Below are 17,345 nucleotides of genomic sequence, written 5' to 3'. Positions count from 1 at the left end.
TATGAGGTGTTAAGTCATTATTACGAGAAAGTGACACAATTTATTATACACTGTAAAAAGTTTTCACCAGTTTCAACTTAAAAACTTTTAATTTAAATCAACTTAAGTCATTTCAACTCACAAGTTAAATCAACTCATTTTGTTTAAGTTAAAATTACTTGTGGTTTTAAGCTGATTTAACTTAAAATTTTAAGGCAGCTGGCTCCTAAGCTTAAGTTTTTAAGTGGAATCTGGTGAAAACCTTATAGAGTGTGGGAAAATCTCATTATTGTTATATACTCAGTATGGAGCCCCACGAATGACATGCAGGTTAAAAAAATAAATAAATAAATTGTGCACACAACATAATTTGCATAATCCGTTCACTCGTTTTACTAAATCATGCACACAATTTAATGACTTGTTCCTTGTTTTTAAAAAAATTGTGCACGAGTGAAAAATCAAGTGAATTACATTGTATGCATGATTTACTTAGAACGAGGGAACAAATTATAACATTGTGCATACAATTTAATAAATCGAGAGAAATCTCATTATTATGACAGCATGATTTTTATTTTTGACTCTGCTGTGACAATTTTTGTGTGAAAACAGCCTAAATTACACAGAAGAGGTTTTGTTTGTCAGCACATGAAGATGAACTACTTAATGCGATCTAGTGTTGATGTTGATCTAGTTTTCCTTGTGTGTATCTTCAGGTGACTTTTAACAGTGAAGCTCTTTCCTCACTGATCACATGCGTGGATCTTCTCATGTCTTTTTAGGCGATCTAACCGATTGAATCTCCTGTCACAGTGTGAACACTTGTAAGGTTTCCCTCCAGTGTGGATCCTTTGGTGCCGTTTCAAATCGCTCGCAAAAGTAAAAGTCTTCATGCACTCAAAGCACATATACTATTTTTCACCAGTATGTATATTCTGATGTGCTTACATATTTTAGACGCGAAAAACCCTTTCCACACAAATAACATGAATGTAGTTTCACATTTGTATGAACTGTCAGGTGTTCAGGTTTGAAGCACTAGAAAATGTTTTACTGCACTGTTCACATGCTTCTCTCCAATGTGGATCCTCATGTGATCAGTAAGATTAGATTTGGATGTGAAACGTTTTTCACACTGATCACACATGAATGGTTTCTTTCCTGTGTGGATTTTCGTGTGTTCTTTAAGGTTTCCTGGTTGCAAGAAACTCTTCCCACACTGATCGCATACATGCGGCTTTTCTGTGGATCCTCATGTGCCTCATAAGAAGTTTTTTTGTGAGAATCTCTTCCCGCATTGATCACATGTGAATGGTTTCTCTCCAGTGTGGATCCTCATGTGAAACTCAAGACCATGTTTGTCAAACTCTTTCCACACTGACTGCAGGTGAAACATTTCTTGGCTTCTTGTCTTTGAAAATGTATTTTTATTTTTTGACCGACTCAAAGGTTTTTCTCCAGGTTTGTGGTGATGTTTCTCCCCCACTCAGTTCTCCACTCTTCTCATTCTCTTCCATCAGCTCTGAAATTAATGGAAAAAAAAAAAACAAAAAAAAAAAAAACAGTTCAATTCCATTTTCAGTAAACCAAAATATTTCAAAAATGGGTAATAAAGTGAAAGGAAATAAAAGTAAGCCTTGATGTAATAGCAGAAAATAACTGCTATAGAATATTATGATGAACTTTATGTTTTTTTTATAAAGTAATTATACATATTTCAAACTTTGGGAAGTCGGAATGGCAGTTGATTATTAGTCATTCAACACATTAATTAACCTGGGCCTCATTTATCAACAATGCATAGAAAAGTTTCTATATTGAATGAAATTTAGAATAAGTAAAAAATAAAAGTTATGTATCAAACGTTTGTACCCGATTCTTCGACTCAACAGACTCAACAAAAATGTACAGATAATGCACTCACCACCTTGACATCCAAGATGTTCATGTCTTTCTTTCTTCAGTCGTTAGGAAATGGTGTTTTGAGGAAAACATTTCAGGATTTCTCTCCATATAATCGACTTCTATGGTGCCCCAGAGTCGGAACTTCTAAAATGTATAGCTTTAAAGGGCTCTAAATGATCACAGCCCAGGAAGAAGGGTCTTATCTAACGAAACAATCTTTTATTTTCTAGAAAACATTTACAACTTACATACTTTTTAATCTCAGTAAATAAGTATATAATTTTTTTTTTTTTTTTTTTTTTTTTAGAAAATAAACGATTGCTTTGCTAGATAAGACCCTTCTTTTCTCGTCCGCGATCGTTTAGAGCCCTTTAATGCTACATTTTAGAAGTTCCAACTCTGGGGCACCATAGAAGTCCACTATACCGTAAGGAGAAAAATCCTGAAATGTTTTTCTCAAAAAAACAAAAAACAAACACCATTTCCCAAATTACCTTGCTCTGGTCCTTGGTACAGGACTTCTTGTCGAATCTTCTGAGAAATTCTGATCCAAAAGGACCCACTGCTTTTTCTTTTCTTGGGTGATTCGTTGCTGACATTATCTGTCGATCAAAAAAGGGTTCTGTCTGCTGCTTTAACTGCTGCCAAAAAGGTTATTTTTAAACTGTGGTTGGAACCATCAACCCCAGTTAGATTGATGTGGATGTCATAGTTGTTGGACATCGCCCGCTTGGAATATACTACAGCCAAAATACATGGTGCCACCAGAAAGACAATACAATTTTGGTTGGACTTTATTGACATTGTATCAGACCTCTTGAATTCCTAAGTGTTTTATTTATTTATTAATTTTTTTTTAGTACTCCTTTATTTTATTTATTTATTTTTTTGTTTATATGGGCAGATTTCGGGCTCTATTGTAAAAAGTTATAAATCAAAAAAAAAAATCATTACGACTGAAGAAAGTAAGACATGAACATCTTGGATGACAAGGGGGTGAGTGCATTATCTGTACATTTTTGTTCTGAAAGTGAACTACTCCTTTAAGCACAATGCTTGTTCTTGTTAGTCATAGTCATTTGCAATCAGAAACACCTCCAATAAACCATATATGCTGACAACACCTCCCTTTATAAATCATGTGAATGTATATTGCCTGATTTGAAAATGCATTCTCTGCGCAGCATGGTTTGCTGATTCTTCCAACAAAGCAAGATCAGCTATGACACTAGCTACATTTTAAATGACTTCCCAACTGCATGGCAAAGAAATAAAATAAAATAAAATAAAATAAAATAAAATAAAATAAAATAAAATAAAATAAAATAAAATAAAATAAAATAAAATAAAATAAAATAAAATAAAATTAGATTATATTAAATTAAATTAAATTGAATTAAATTAAAATTCAATTTAAAAAAGGCTTATCTTGCATAGAATGTGCATTTAAGTGCATTTGCCTAAAATAAGTACAATTTTAAAAAGTAATACAAATCTTGTTTTAAGAGGACTTTACTTATTTTAAGCAAACAAGACTAAATATCTTTGCTTATCTAGTAAGTGCATCTTGATTAAAGATACTTTTTGGTGTGTGTCTTTATTGCTACTCACACCAATTATGCAAATGCCTAGCTTGAACTATAATTCATAGAGTATTTGCAATTAAAGAACAGAGGAAACATGCAGCGACACTTTCTTTTTGTAGTATCACCACTTCACCACTAGATTCTCTGTGTAAGCATGCTCAAAGTTGTACTTATATTTACAGACATTTGTACATATAAGTACAAGTTGGTAGATCCCACACTTTGTATGAAACTCTTCTTACATACCTTGGAGGGCCTTAAGAAAAACAATCTATATACGTTTTATTGTTTACTGTTTATTGCTGAAAAAAAATCTAAATTTTGTAAACTATACTGAGAAATGTAGTCAATATTGTGGTCCTTATAACCAGTGTTGGAGAAAATTACTTTTAAAAGTAGTGCATTACAATATTGAGTTACTCTCTAAAAATGTAAGTATACTGCAAAAAATACTTTTCTTAGATTTTTTGACTTGTTTCCAGCCAAAATATCTAAACATTATTGAATCAGGAAGGATTTTCTAGACAAGTAAAAATTATTGTCTTGTTTTTAGTCAAAACAAGTCAAAATGAGGTGAGTTTTTGCTTAAAACAAGCAAAATAATCTGCCAATGGGGTGTGGGTGCAAAATATTGCTGGAGACTCTCCGTCAATAAAGACAAATCGAGCAAGTGCTATTTAAAGGTTTATTTCTTGCAAGAAATGTTCACATTCACAGTCAGTGCCCTGCTGAATAATGTGACAAAGGAGGGAGGGTTTTCCTCCGCTTTATATCTCTTTGCACACTCAAGGTTACAAACTGAAAACAGCTGGTGTTTTCATTGAAGGATAGAAAGACAGAAAAACATCTCTGTAGATCATCCCTTTAGACATCCTCTGCCTATATTTTAGACCCCCTCATGACCCCACAGGTCACCCTAAGGCGCCGGAGAGTCCTCAATCCTTCAGTCGCTCCCTACACAGCCCCGGAGGACCCTTACAGAGGAGTCTGAACACCACATTACCACCTGTTGTTTTCCACTATCTCCAACATACATTACACAAATGTCTTTCACATAAGCATGCAAAAGTCGACCTTAAGAATTTTACCCATTAAAAAAATAATTACCATGTTAAACAATCTTAATCATCTGCTAGTATTAAACATATTCTTCTCACAAAATCATAAAAAATCAACCTCACATCCTCACATTTGTTCTCTGGAAGCCGGGCTAAACGAATTCCTGACATGGGTCTCAGTCACCTCACAGATACCAAATAGAGATGTTGCTTATTAATAATTATTCCAAATGCTTAAATTTGTAAAATAAGAGAAAGAAAATGTTAACGCTGTTTCTGTGGATATAGGCTATTTGCAATCAGAACAGAATATACACATAGATGTAGATTAAAATGTGCTCATTATTAAATTAAGTTCCCCATGTTTTAAACACTAAGCATTGTCTCATTTAGTCACTTAACACATTTCATTGCAACTTCCACTGCTGATTATATCTTCTTCAACCCTTTACTCATTCTCACACATGCTAAAAGACATGTTATTATAACCCTCATGTGGTGTTCAAAATCCTATTACACCTATGGTGTTCCCGGTCAAAAATGATAGGCCTATAAAAAATAGCTTATAAATCACTCATTTAACCACATTTTCACCCAATCTTGGATTCAATCTTTTTGTCAGCTTGTTTTCTGTCAATTAGGACTGGTTTTATATTTCTATTTGCATCTAATTAATTGTGGGCCTCATTTATCTGAGAGTAGGCATCTAATTTTGTACAATTTTGTACAAAATAAAAGCATTTCAAAAGAAATTTCCTTGTTAAACATTAAAGTAGACTAGTGTGATCAACAGTGCAATTTATTTTCATATTTTTCTCAATATTGGCAAAATTATTAACAAATAATGCTTTTTTCACTCAAAAACTGAGGTGCATAAGCTCGGATAAATGACTCCTACAATTAAACTGTTTGAAAATTGAATACAAAACCAGTCTTAATTGAAAGAAAACAAGTTGATAAAAAGATTGAATCCAATTTTTGGGGATAATATAGCATAACGAGGGATTTATAAGCTATTTTGTGTAGGCCTGTCATTTTTAACCGGGAACACCATATGTGTAACAAGGTGAAAAAAACAACACAAAAAAGTAAAAAATAAATAAATAAAAAATGTGGACAAGTTGTTATAGTCTCTGTGAACAAGTCACTAAGTTTCAGTTCAATGCGATAACATTAACTAGTATTTTCAGGAAAAAGAAAATCTTCTCCAGTCAAAAATGACATGAACACCACATGAGGGTTAATACACAGTCATCTTAACCATTTCATGTAATACACTAGTTTTCACCAGTCTCTGTACTGAGCTGGAAACATGCTGATAATACATTATAGACACAACACAGTCAAGTGTCCCCAATTTCCACACAGATTTGCTAACCATTCAAATCATGAATTGTTTTCTTGTTCAGGCTCTTTTATGGCCATTCTCATGTGAGTAATAATGTTAGTCTTGAAATCAAACAATAGGCTTTAACTTGTACACAGGCTGCTTGCATACTGTTTTCCAGTCACCCTTGCTCTTGCACTGATGCAAGCACTTGTTGTTCAAACCGGACTCTGGCATTTGTAGACATCTGCCTCAAATCAATTGACTCAATCCGCTCCTCCTCCTAGGATGTAGATCCTATCTACAGTGATTGGGCAGGAATCCACGTGGCTCCTTCAGCTACCTTCTTAGGAACACCTTGAACGGCCCCAGCGACTTTTTGCTTTCTCCTCAGGTTTCATACCACCGTGTTTGATGTTGTGCAAGCAACCTTTCCAAGAGCAGCTTTCACCTGTAATCAGAGGCGCTTGGTGATTATTCACGTAAACCCTTGTCAGTTATGTCTTAAATGGTCATAAACAGTTGAGAATGAAAATACGTGTGTAACAGTATATTGCATCCGTGTGGCTATTAATGCAGGTTTACTAAAGGTTTTATGAGGAGAACAATGCAAAGCTAAAAATTAACGAAATTGTGACACATTTGCAGAGATAGGCCTATATTTTTAATGAATAAGTCTGTTCATGTAATGTGTTCTTGGTGCATAATATTAATTATTCGTTTTTAATAGATTTTATAAAATGTATTCAATCCTATCTGCATTTTGTTTTTATTCAAGTTACCATTAGCAGAGCTGTGTCTGTTTTACATATCCCTGTGAGCGATTTGTTGACTTTTTACTGTCGGGAAAGATGTGCAAAAATGTTGTAACACTTAGTTGGATCAGGTGTGTTTAATTAGGATTGCATCTAAACTCTGCAGGGCTCTGTCCCTCCAAGAATTGACACCCCTGATTTAAATGCTGTTATGAATTTCATACAAACAAAGTAGTAATAGCCAGTGGTTAGATTTGATATAATTGCTTTTTTTGTTTTCACACATAAGCTGTCAGAACCGACTGAGGACCGAACTCTTGTGCTCCAAGGTCTACCTCTTGTGTTTGGAGATGTTTGGAGATTTCTTCAAGACATGTTTGGTAAGTATTCCATGTGGAAAATAATGTCAAAAAGACAAGCACACATTAGATCACTCACACTCATATAAATTTGAATCTAAAGGGTTATTTCACTCAAGAATTTGAATTTTGTCAGTAGTTACCCTCGTGTCATTCCATATTCGTAAGACTTCCGTTCCTCTTTGGAACACAAATGAAGATTTTTAAAATAATTTTCAAGAGTTTTCCATTTCTCCATAGAGGGACAAGAAAAGGTAAGAAAGACATGTGGTTCCAGTGATTTAACCTCAATTTTATTAAACAACGTACATGCTTAGGTTTGCATGAAACAAACTATAAAAACAATTAAAAATACAGATCCCCAATGCATGTTCACGAGAGCATCACAGTGCATGTGTTTTGTGTTCACGCAAGATCTGAAATGTGAACAGGCCTTGAATAATTTTATTTTGTAATTGGTAAATTACATTTTTTTTTTTTGCACTAAACACTCGCACTGCTTCATAAAATTGAGTTTAAACCACTGAAGTCACATGGATTTTTTTTTTTTTTTCTAGACCTTGAAAATGTTACATAGGATCTCTGGAGAAACAGAAATCTCTTGGGTTTCTTTAAAAAAATATCTTAATTTTTGTTTGTAAGAAGAACAAAGGTGTTAGGGGTGTGGAATGACATGAGAGTGGGTAATGACAGAATTTGCATTTTTGGGTGAACTTTTCCTTAAGATTAAGTTAACTTTAATTTGATAATGTTTTTCATCTTTAATAGATGTCTGATGATCACAGCAAAAAATCTTGCTGTTGTCAGTGGGGATTGTAATAGTTGAAGATTCCCATCTTCATTCTTCATCATCTTCTACTCTTCAGCCTCTCAACTCTCGGAAAAGTGGTGATGGACAATCTAAGTGACCTTCCTGAATCAATGTGCTTTCAGTTTGAACAAATTTATATGTTACAGTTTTTGTGCTTTTCCTATCAGCTGAGAAAAAAAAATGAAAATGACCTTTACATTGGAAATTAAAAACATGTTGTTAACAGTCAGTAAGACTTTCACCAACAGAGAAGAAACACCTTTTTTTTTTTTTTTTTGTATAACACACACTCCAAGGAACTGGTATATCTCAAATGTGTCTTGTAAAAATGTGAAAAAAAAAATAATAATAATAATAATAGGTTTACATTTAAAAACAGTTAACTGTTAAAAAAATGCGTATGTTGTTGTTCATGTTTTTAAAAAATGTAAGCTTACTATTAAAAATGAGCTGTTTTGTTTAAAAATGTTATATTAAATGTTTACAGTCAAAAATAGGAGTTTACTGTTAAAAAATGTGAATGTACTTTAAATGTGAGCTCATGATGCTGTTGTTCATGTCTTTCTGGAAATGTGAGCTTACTGTTAAAAATGAGCTATTTTGTTGTACATATGTCTTAAAAGTATGACAATGTGGGCTTACAGACAAAAATATGAGTTTACTGTTAAAAAGGAGCTCATGATTTTGTTCACGAATTTTATAAATGTGAGCTTACTGTTATAAGTAATGTAAATGCAGTAGAAGCCTAATTAAGTGGTTGATGTGGGGAAAAAAAAAACTGATTTAATGATTTATACATTATTTAATACAAGTATTAAACACCCTGACACCCGAGGAGTCAGCAATGAGCCTCAAATTCAGTTTGCACATCAGATCTCGTCCCAAAATGGGTACCGGACAAGTTTTTCAAAACAAGAATGCGTGTTTCAGCACTCTTCCCTGAAGGTTCTCTAAATCTTTCAAACATTGTACACCCTGATGCACAGAGAGATTCAGAAACATGATCTGTTAGCTCTGACTTACATGGCATCACATGATCACACGGTTGATCTGAATCGGAAAAGAAATCAACTGTTTTTCCCTGAACTATCAGCAGATATTTTGGCATTTCTTTAAACGCCTCACACTTATACATAGCAAATAGTGTTTTTCAACAGTATCATCATTCATCTCAGACATAGACACGGAAAAGCAAGCTTTTTCTTCATTGCGGAGAGCAGTCAGAATATCAGTGTATGTGTATGTGTATGCGTGTGTGGTTAATTTATGTTCACTTGCCTTTACTTCTGGCCGCTCGCCTTCCTCTCCGTTCCTCGGCTGCTCTCCCTCCTCCTCGCTTCAATCCGACCTGTCCTCCTTCTTCACCTCCGGACAGTGTTTGGCCCAATGTCCATCTTTCTTGCACACACCGCACTTAAAGCAGTCTCTGCTTTCATGGTCGTTGGTTTTGCATATCCAGCAGCTCCATTTGCGCGTATTCTTCTCGTTCTTCGCTTGGCCTTTTTCACTTCTTCCTCTGCCCCCGCTTTTTTGCTTCTTTCTTCCCGGTTCATATCTCACTGCACCCGTTGCTATTTTCGACAAACTCAGCTGTAAATCTCTCTCACTCTTGGCCTGTTTCTTCTCACGCTTTTCTCTCAGCAGTGTGTCGGCATGCCGGGCGTGAATCAACACTGCGGCCAGCCTTCCCTCTCTCCACTCGATGCAGGACGTTTTCACTTTCTCTGCGATCTCTGGTCTCAGTCCATCCAGGAAAACATTTCTCAGATGACTTTCCCACGTGCCGGGCTCTTGTCCTCTGTCAGCTGGTTCTGTCAGCCCTGAGAATTTATTGAACACGTCGTGCAGGCGGCAGAAATAGTCGTCAACCTTCTCATCTTTCTCCTGCTGGCATCTGCTGACTTTTGACATGTCGACTCGCGTTGGAAATGTCTCTTTAATCACGTCAGCCACCGTGTCCACGGCTCTTCGGTAAGCATAGTTGCTGTCATCGTCCCAGTCACTGTGTCTTCTCCTGTGGCTGTCCGCTGGCATTCTGCCACTGATCTTATACCAGTTCGACGGCCCCAGCTTTGACAGCAAAAGTCTCCTCAGTTCTGCCATCGTCGGGCTGAACTCCTCACAAAACTTCATCAGTTCTGTACTCAGCTTGTCGCCCCCTTCACTCACATCTGGCAGATGAGCCATAGATTCCTTTGCTTCTAGCACAGTCCACGGTCTGAAGACCATCATAGGACTGTCCGGCCCCGAGACCTCGATCTTCAGTGGTGTCACGTTTCTCTCTTCTCGCTTTACCGTCTGTTTCGTCTGTGGTATTTTCCTCTCTACTTGTGGGGTTCTGCACATCATCAGCCTTTCTTCTTCCTCATCTTTGTTGTCGTCCAGAGGAGTTTCGGTCACGGCATCGTAGTCTTCTTCCTCCTCACTCAGCCGATTTTCTACAGCTCTCTTTTTCTGCAGTATCAGTGACTTTGGTTGCGTCACGGTTAATCTTACCGGCGGTGCCATTAGCTGTGTCGCCCACGCTGCTGCTGCTTCTGGCGGTGCTGTCGGTCTTCTCGGAGGGGAGCAGTCGAGGTCGGGATCAGCGTTCAGGGCTTGCAACTCAGCCATGGGGTAGTGATTGTACGGCGGTGGTACAGAAACAGAGACATCAGACAGATTAGTACTTGTGATCGGTGCAAGTGTTTTTCCCTCTTTCATCTCCCTGATCTTGTCTTCACAAACATTTAATTCCTTCAACATTTCATTAATCTTTTTCCCGTTATCCTCCATTACTGTCTGCGTTCCTCCAGTCTTTGCTTTGCTGCGTGCCACAGCTTTCTGCAAAGCCTTTCCCTCTCTCCTCTCTGCCTCCCTAAGCCAACAATCCACCGTTGCTTCACATTCCTTACACACATGCTTTGTACAACACCTTCTCAGCACCTCGCTGCCTTCTTTTACTGACTTTCTTACCGCTTTCAGCTTCGCGACACTCAAGGTTCCCTCCCTCGGAAACTCGTGATATTTGATCAATTTCTCTATGTCAAGCATACACTTTTCACCAGCCATTTTTCTCATCTGGCTAAATGTCGGCGTGTCATATTTCCCGAATTTGCTTTGGGACTTCCCCATACTGACCGTTCCTGACCGCTTTAGGCACCTAAATTCCCTGCCAGACGTCTCTGACAGGTCCAACCTTTCTCCCAAGACTGGATGGGTCAAAGTTCCCACACTCCTGGTCTAACCTCGCAGCTTCTTGCTGTGCGGTCACGATCAATACACCTACTGCTACAACCTTAGTTTCTCTTTCAAGATCTCTCAGTTGCCGTCAGTGTAACCTTTTGTCAGTCATCAGTATGGTTAAGTCCCCTTTTGCCTAATTTACTGATTGACATTTTTTCCCCAAATAAAAAAAAATCAATTTGTCTCATACCCAGAGTCTCAATGGAGGGTTGATTCGTTTGTCGATTCCAGTGGTGCCTCCTCCGGCCTTCGGCGGAGCGGTCCCTGTCTCCCTGAATCCTAGCTGGGGTTAGGGCTGAACATCTATTGTTCAGGATGTACGGTCACCGTTCCACTGTCAGGTCAGAAGACACATCCAAGGAATCACGCTTCTGAAGCCAAATTGTCGGTTCAAAATATTGCTGGAGACTCTCCGTCAATAAAGACAAATTGAACGATCGCATTTAAAGGTTTATTTCTTGCAAGAAAGGTTCACAGTCACAGTCAGTGCCCTGCTGAATAATGTTACAAAGGAGGGAGGGTTTTGCTCTGCTTTATATCTCTTTGCACACTCAAGGTTACAAACTAAAAACAGCTGGTGCTTTCATACAAGTACAGAAAAACATCTCTATAGATCATCCCTTCAGACATCCTCTGCCTATATTTTAGACCCCCTCATGATCCCACAGGTCACCCTAAGGCGCCGGAGATTCCTCAATCTTTCAGTCGCTCCCTACACAGCCCCGGAGGCCCCCTTACAGAGGAGTCTGAACACCACATTACCACCTGTTGTTTTCCACTATCTCCAACATACATTACACAAATGTCTTTCACATAAGCATGCAAAATTCGACCTTAAGAATTTTACCCATTAAAAAAATCATTACCATGTTAAACAATCTTAATCATCTGCTAGTATTAAACATATTCTTCTCACAAAATCATAAAAAATCAACCTCACATCCTCACATTTGTTCATGGAAGCCGAGTCTGAACACCACATCACCACCTGTTTTCCACTACACTGAAAAAATTTGGAGTAAGATTTACTTAAAAAAAAAGTTGAAAATGTGAGTAATTCAATAGAATTCCCAAGTAAACACAAGGAACTGTTGCTGTAATTAGAAAATCTCAAGTAAATTTGGGATTTCACAGTAAACTGTATTGACTGTTTGTTTATATATTTACTTTTTTTTTAAAGTAATGCCTATAAATGCTTTTTTTTTTTACAGGATAATCCTAGTTATCTGATTTAATATTTATCAATATCATTTTTTATATTTTTTTCAATTTTCCTCAATGACTTCATTATTTTTAGTATTTTCTGCATATTTAAACCCAATATGCAGCTTCTTCAGTAGTAACTGTATGATGTTAAGTTATACTTTTACATTGAACACAAAAATGAGACTCAATTATTACAGTAGATAGAAACATTTAGTGATGCTAATAAAGATATAGAGTGGATGTTGGTCAGTAAAAAAGAACATCATGAAATAAAAAACAGGCTTGACAATTTATATAAGGTTGATTGTTAAGTAATTAAGATTTATTTAAACAAGAATTCAGACTTGTGTAATTGCTAAAGTGTGCAGTATGGTCACCTTGTCGATTTTTATATATAGCTATACCTGATAGTGTAGGTGAACAATATAAATGAAGTTCAAGGTAATATTTACCTTTTACAAGTGCATTTTAAAAACTAAGGTAAATCCTGTGTGATTAATAATAAGCGAAAAACAGGACGATTATTACATTTTGGCAGCTCGAACTTTTCTGGGACAGAATGCTAGAACACGACAGGGCAATGAGCCTCGAGCTAAGTTTGCACGGATGTTAAAACTCATTTTTACAATAATCGTCTGACAAGATTAAGGTCATATATAAAACGTAAAGACAATTGTTTTTGGTGGTGCAAATCACAAACTTTGTCAACTTCATTAATAGCTTCATTTAGTAATGATTTAACTCTGATATCCGTGTGTTTAACAAAACAAAACTAAGATTAAATTTTAACGTTATCCAAAAATCTGTTAACATTGTTAACATGAACACTTCTAGCATCCGTAACTAAAAGAAAAAAGAAACGGTAGGCACAAACCACTGGGACTGCAGATAGCTTAATAAGTTTACCCTTTTCTGGAAACATACTTCAATTAATTAATGAGCATATTAATAACTTACCGTGGTAAAATGCACATTAGCCGTCGTGAAGTCTCTCTTCCTTTCCTCTGTGCGCGTCACTTCGGACTCGGAGCCAAAGATGCATGAGCATCAATTATCTTGCTGAAGTACATTTTACTACTTGTTCATTTTTTTGGTGTGATTTGAATAGATGGCGTACACTAAGTTAATATTACTTAGGAGACTGTATTTAAATTTACATATTTTAGAACAATATAAGTCAAAGAAACTGCAAGTAATGTACTGAGTTAAACGTGCCATTTTTAAGTAAAAAGACAAAATAGTAGTCCTACTTGTTTGTAAAACATACCTAAATGTTTCCATTATTTACAAGATCAAAAAAAAAAAACTTTTTACAGTGCATAGGCTGGCCATACAATCTTATTTTTCAGTGTGCACATAATATAGTTTATATGGTATCTGCAGTATAAATATCTTCTAGACTGTGTGAAGAGTACAGATGAGACTGCCTAACATTTTAATGTTCAGCACACCCCGCAGTCACTTAAAAAAGCATCTCTGTACTATTTTATCATTATTTTCTTTTCTTTCCTATTAAAGGCCGTAGTCAGCTTTGAGGTAACCGAGGTCCGGACCTCGGTCATTTTTTATATTAAAAAATTAAATGTCAAGCTCTCTTAATGATTTTTTAGCCGTTTAAACCACCTCATATCACATGAGTGTTTGCAATTCACGGTTCTGCGAGAAGCTAGCGCAATGACCGGGGCTTGAGAGCGCGACGCGGCTGAAGCCTCCATTTGTCTCCAGATCCACCTTTTATACTTTTTTAACTCGTTTTTACAGTTTAGTGTGACACTTTAGGATGAGTTAGTGTTAGTGATATATTAATCATATTTACAAATCTTTTTTTTTTAATCTTTTTCTTTCTTTTTCTAATTGCTGGTTTTTCGTAGCAATCTCTGGCAACATTGTACATTCATAAAAAAAGTTTATAGACAATCTGTAACTAAATTACACCACAATCGGTAAAACAAACGCAGTGGTCATCGTTAATATATGAAAGTAGTGTTTAACACTATCAAAATCAATAGCATATTACAAATCAGTTTGTTACAGAATGAAATAGCTAGGCTACTATGCCAAATAATGTTACTGGCCAGCAGGAAGACGTCTTATGCTCTTTAGTTAACCTTAAGTCATCAACAAAAAAAAAACAAAAAAACAATTAAAGCAGTGTTTCTCAACTTGTGGGTCGCAAAAACGTTTTGAGTGGGTCACGGAGCGTGCAGTCAAAGAAACAACAAATGTAATTCTGTTTTTCTGACGCTAGACTATTATTTTGAAAGACGTGCGTGAAAGCGGTTGACTCTTCTATCAGTACCTGAGAAAAACGCTTTTTCCTCATTCAGTATCTACGGTCAAATGAGATGTTGTCAAGTTTTATGTCAGTGTCATTATTCTAATGTTATTTTTATAACTTGCTATAAAATAAAGATTCCCTCACCTAAAAAAAAAAAAAAAAACTTTCCGGTCCTGTCAGTCACTGTTCTTGTTGTGCGCACTCTTCAATTAAACATGCAAATTTACCATAGTAACAGACCTTATGTGGGTGTTATTGTAGCACAATCCTTAACACCTTACTTCGGACCTCACTAATTTTCAAACCCTGGTTATAGCGTTGCCCGCAGTGACAGCTATTTTAATATATTCTCATTTTTAAGACCAATATCAATTTGTAAATCCCAGTCTTTCTGTTAATGAACAGTAGCCTACATAGTGCGCCTCCCATCCAATAAATCGCAATGAATCAATTGTCAAATTCTGTCGATTTCATTGGGAGATTCAAGCAATAATCACCAATTTGGTGCTCTTTAATACATACTTTTCTAAATTTCCATAGTGGACTTCTATGGTGCTTGTGAGTTTGGACATCCAAAATGCAGCTTCAAAGTCATCTGAACGATCCCAGCCGAGAAGGTGAAGGAACTAAGAGACTAACCTGAACCAATTAATTAATCGTTTATATTTTTCATAATTTGGCTGCATTGTGGTTTTCTATTGTTGTAACGGTAGTACATGTGTGGTGGGATTTGGTTATGTACATACATTGTAATTATATTCTTCGGAAATTATCAAATTGAGGGGCTTACAGATTGGTCAATTTTATGATTCAGTCACTTATATACACTTTTATAATTATACTGTACAGCCTAAAGTCTAATTTATTATCTGTGGTTTATTATACTGTATGTTTGTTTTCTAACACCAGTCAGGAGCAGTGCTCCTATAGTTTGTTTGGATGCAGAAAAATACAATGACAATAAAATTCGATTCATTCAAAAGCTTTATTGAGATATTTTAAAAACCAAAAAGCAAACATTTTCCATACACAAATGCAATTAGCAGACAATAAAAGTTACTATTTTTATGATCCTGCTCATAGGTCAGGTTATTTTCTTCTTTACAAAAAGGGCCCATTCTCTCCAGAGTGAATCCTCTCATGCAGTTTTAAATTGTTAGCTGTAGTAAAAGTCTCAAAGCACATGTAATCTCTAACACCAGTGTGTATTTTCTGATGTTCTTTCAGATAGTCTTCATTTTAACAATACTTTTAAGAATGAAAAACACTACTGAAATTAATTCTTAGTCTCCCTTAACAGTGGTACAGTTTCTTCTACAGCTTTCTGAACAAGAAGAGTTGGTAAAAAGCTTCTACTTTCCTTCACGAAAAAGTAAGTAAACTACAAGCTAGAGGATATAATACTAATAAGAAAAGCAATGATATAATTCATATGATGGAGCAAAATAATATATATCAAGAATAAACCATTTGACATTGATGTTTGGGGAGGAACTACATCTTTGAGTTGATTTGAATCTTAGATTAAGTTTAACTTTATTGACTGTGAAAACTGGTTAGGACAGATTTATCCAGATAATATTTTATTGCTTGATGCATTATTGTGTCACATTTGGTGAGGACGTGGCGTTATAATGAAACTACTGGATCTGAAGATGATCTGCTAACTGTGAGTGTTTTTAGTATGTCTGTGTAGAGCAGATGAACCTTTGAAACACTTCCCACATTCAGTGCAGTGATACGGTTTCTCTCCAGTGTGGATCCTCTCGTGTTTTTTCAGGTTTGCTGACTGAACGAATCTCTTGTCACAGTGTGAACACTTGTAAGGTTTCTCTCCAGTGTGGATCCTCTCATGTTTTTTCAGCTCTCCTGAACTAATGAATCTCTTGTCACAGTGTGAACACTTGTAAGGTTTTTCTCCAGTGTGGATCCTCTCATGCTTTTTTAAACTGCTCGCTGTAGTAAAAGTCTTTTCACACTCAAAGCACATGTAGTCTTTCACACCAGTGTGTATTTTTTGATGTACTTTCAAATGTTGCAGACATGAGAAACTCTTTCCACACAAATGACATGGATATGGTTTCTCTTTTGTATGAACTCTCATGTGCTGCTTCAGATATGGAGCTCTGAAAAACACTTTGTCGCATTGATCACATGCATACAGTTTCTCTCTAGTGTGAACATTTATGTGTTCATTAAGATGTCCTAATTTTGTGAAACTTATCCCACATTGATCACATTCATACAGTTTCTCTCTAGTGTGAATATTTTTTATGTGTTTATTAAGATGTGATAAATGTTTGAAACTCTTCCCGCACTGATTACAAGCAAATAGTTTCTCTCCAGTATGAACTATCATGTGTACTGCAAGTAGACATTTTAGTCTGAAACTAGTTCCGCACTGATCACATGTGAACGGTTTCTCTCCAGTGTGAATACTCTCATGCATTTTCAGATGTGATGACTGATTGAATCTTTTGTCGCAGTGTGAACACTTGAACGGTTTCTCTCCAGTGTGAATCCTCTCATGCATTTTCAGATGTGATGACTGACTGAATCTTTTGTCGCAGTGTGAACACTTGTACGGATTCTCTCCAGTGTGAATCCTCATGTGACACTCAAGACTTGATTTGAGCGTGTAACTCTTTCCACACTGAGTGCAGGTGAACAATTTTTTGGCTCTTTTTTTCTTTAAATTCAATGGTTTTTCTCCAGATTTGACATGACTTTGCTCCTCAGCTTCACTCAGTTCTTCATTCTCGTCAATCTCTTCAATCAAAAAAAAAAGTAAAATTGGTTCATTTTCATTAACTCATAAAAAGCAGAGAAATGTGAACATAAAATGAAAACGAT

At 36.1% G+C, this 17,345-nt stretch overlaps 2 protein-coding genes across 2 annotated transcripts in view; one reads left to right on the top strand and one right to left on the bottom strand.

The window, feature by feature from the left end:
- LOC141343542 (uncharacterized) overlaps positions 1-17,345 on the top strand; it is a gene marked incomplete at its 5' end in the record, with an annotated part of 269,291 nt that overhangs the window by 45,685 nt on the left and 206,261 nt on the right. Inside the window, 1 exon segment of the mRNA XM_073848140.1 lies at positions 14,329-14,365. Coding sequence (XP_073704241.1) covers positions 14,329-14,365 — 37 coding nt within the window.
- LOC141329529 (uncharacterized) lies at positions 15,473-17,317 on the bottom strand. Its single transcript, XM_073835471.1, has one exon. The coding sequence runs from the start codon at positions 17,101-17,103 to the stop codon at positions 16,156-16,158; it is 948 nt and encodes a 315-aa protein (XP_073691572.1). The 5' UTR covers positions 17,104-17,317; the 3' UTR covers positions 15,473-16,155.

Source organism: Garra rufa, chromosome 1 (assembly GCF_049309525.1).
Source record: "Garra rufa chromosome 1, GarRuf1.0, whole genome shotgun sequence".
Taxonomy (NCBI): Eukaryota; Metazoa; Chordata; class Actinopteri; order Cypriniformes; family Cyprinidae; genus Garra; species Garra rufa.
The sequence above is the reverse complement of the archived record's forward strand: the minus strand, read 5'-3'. Positions and strand labels throughout refer to the sequence as shown.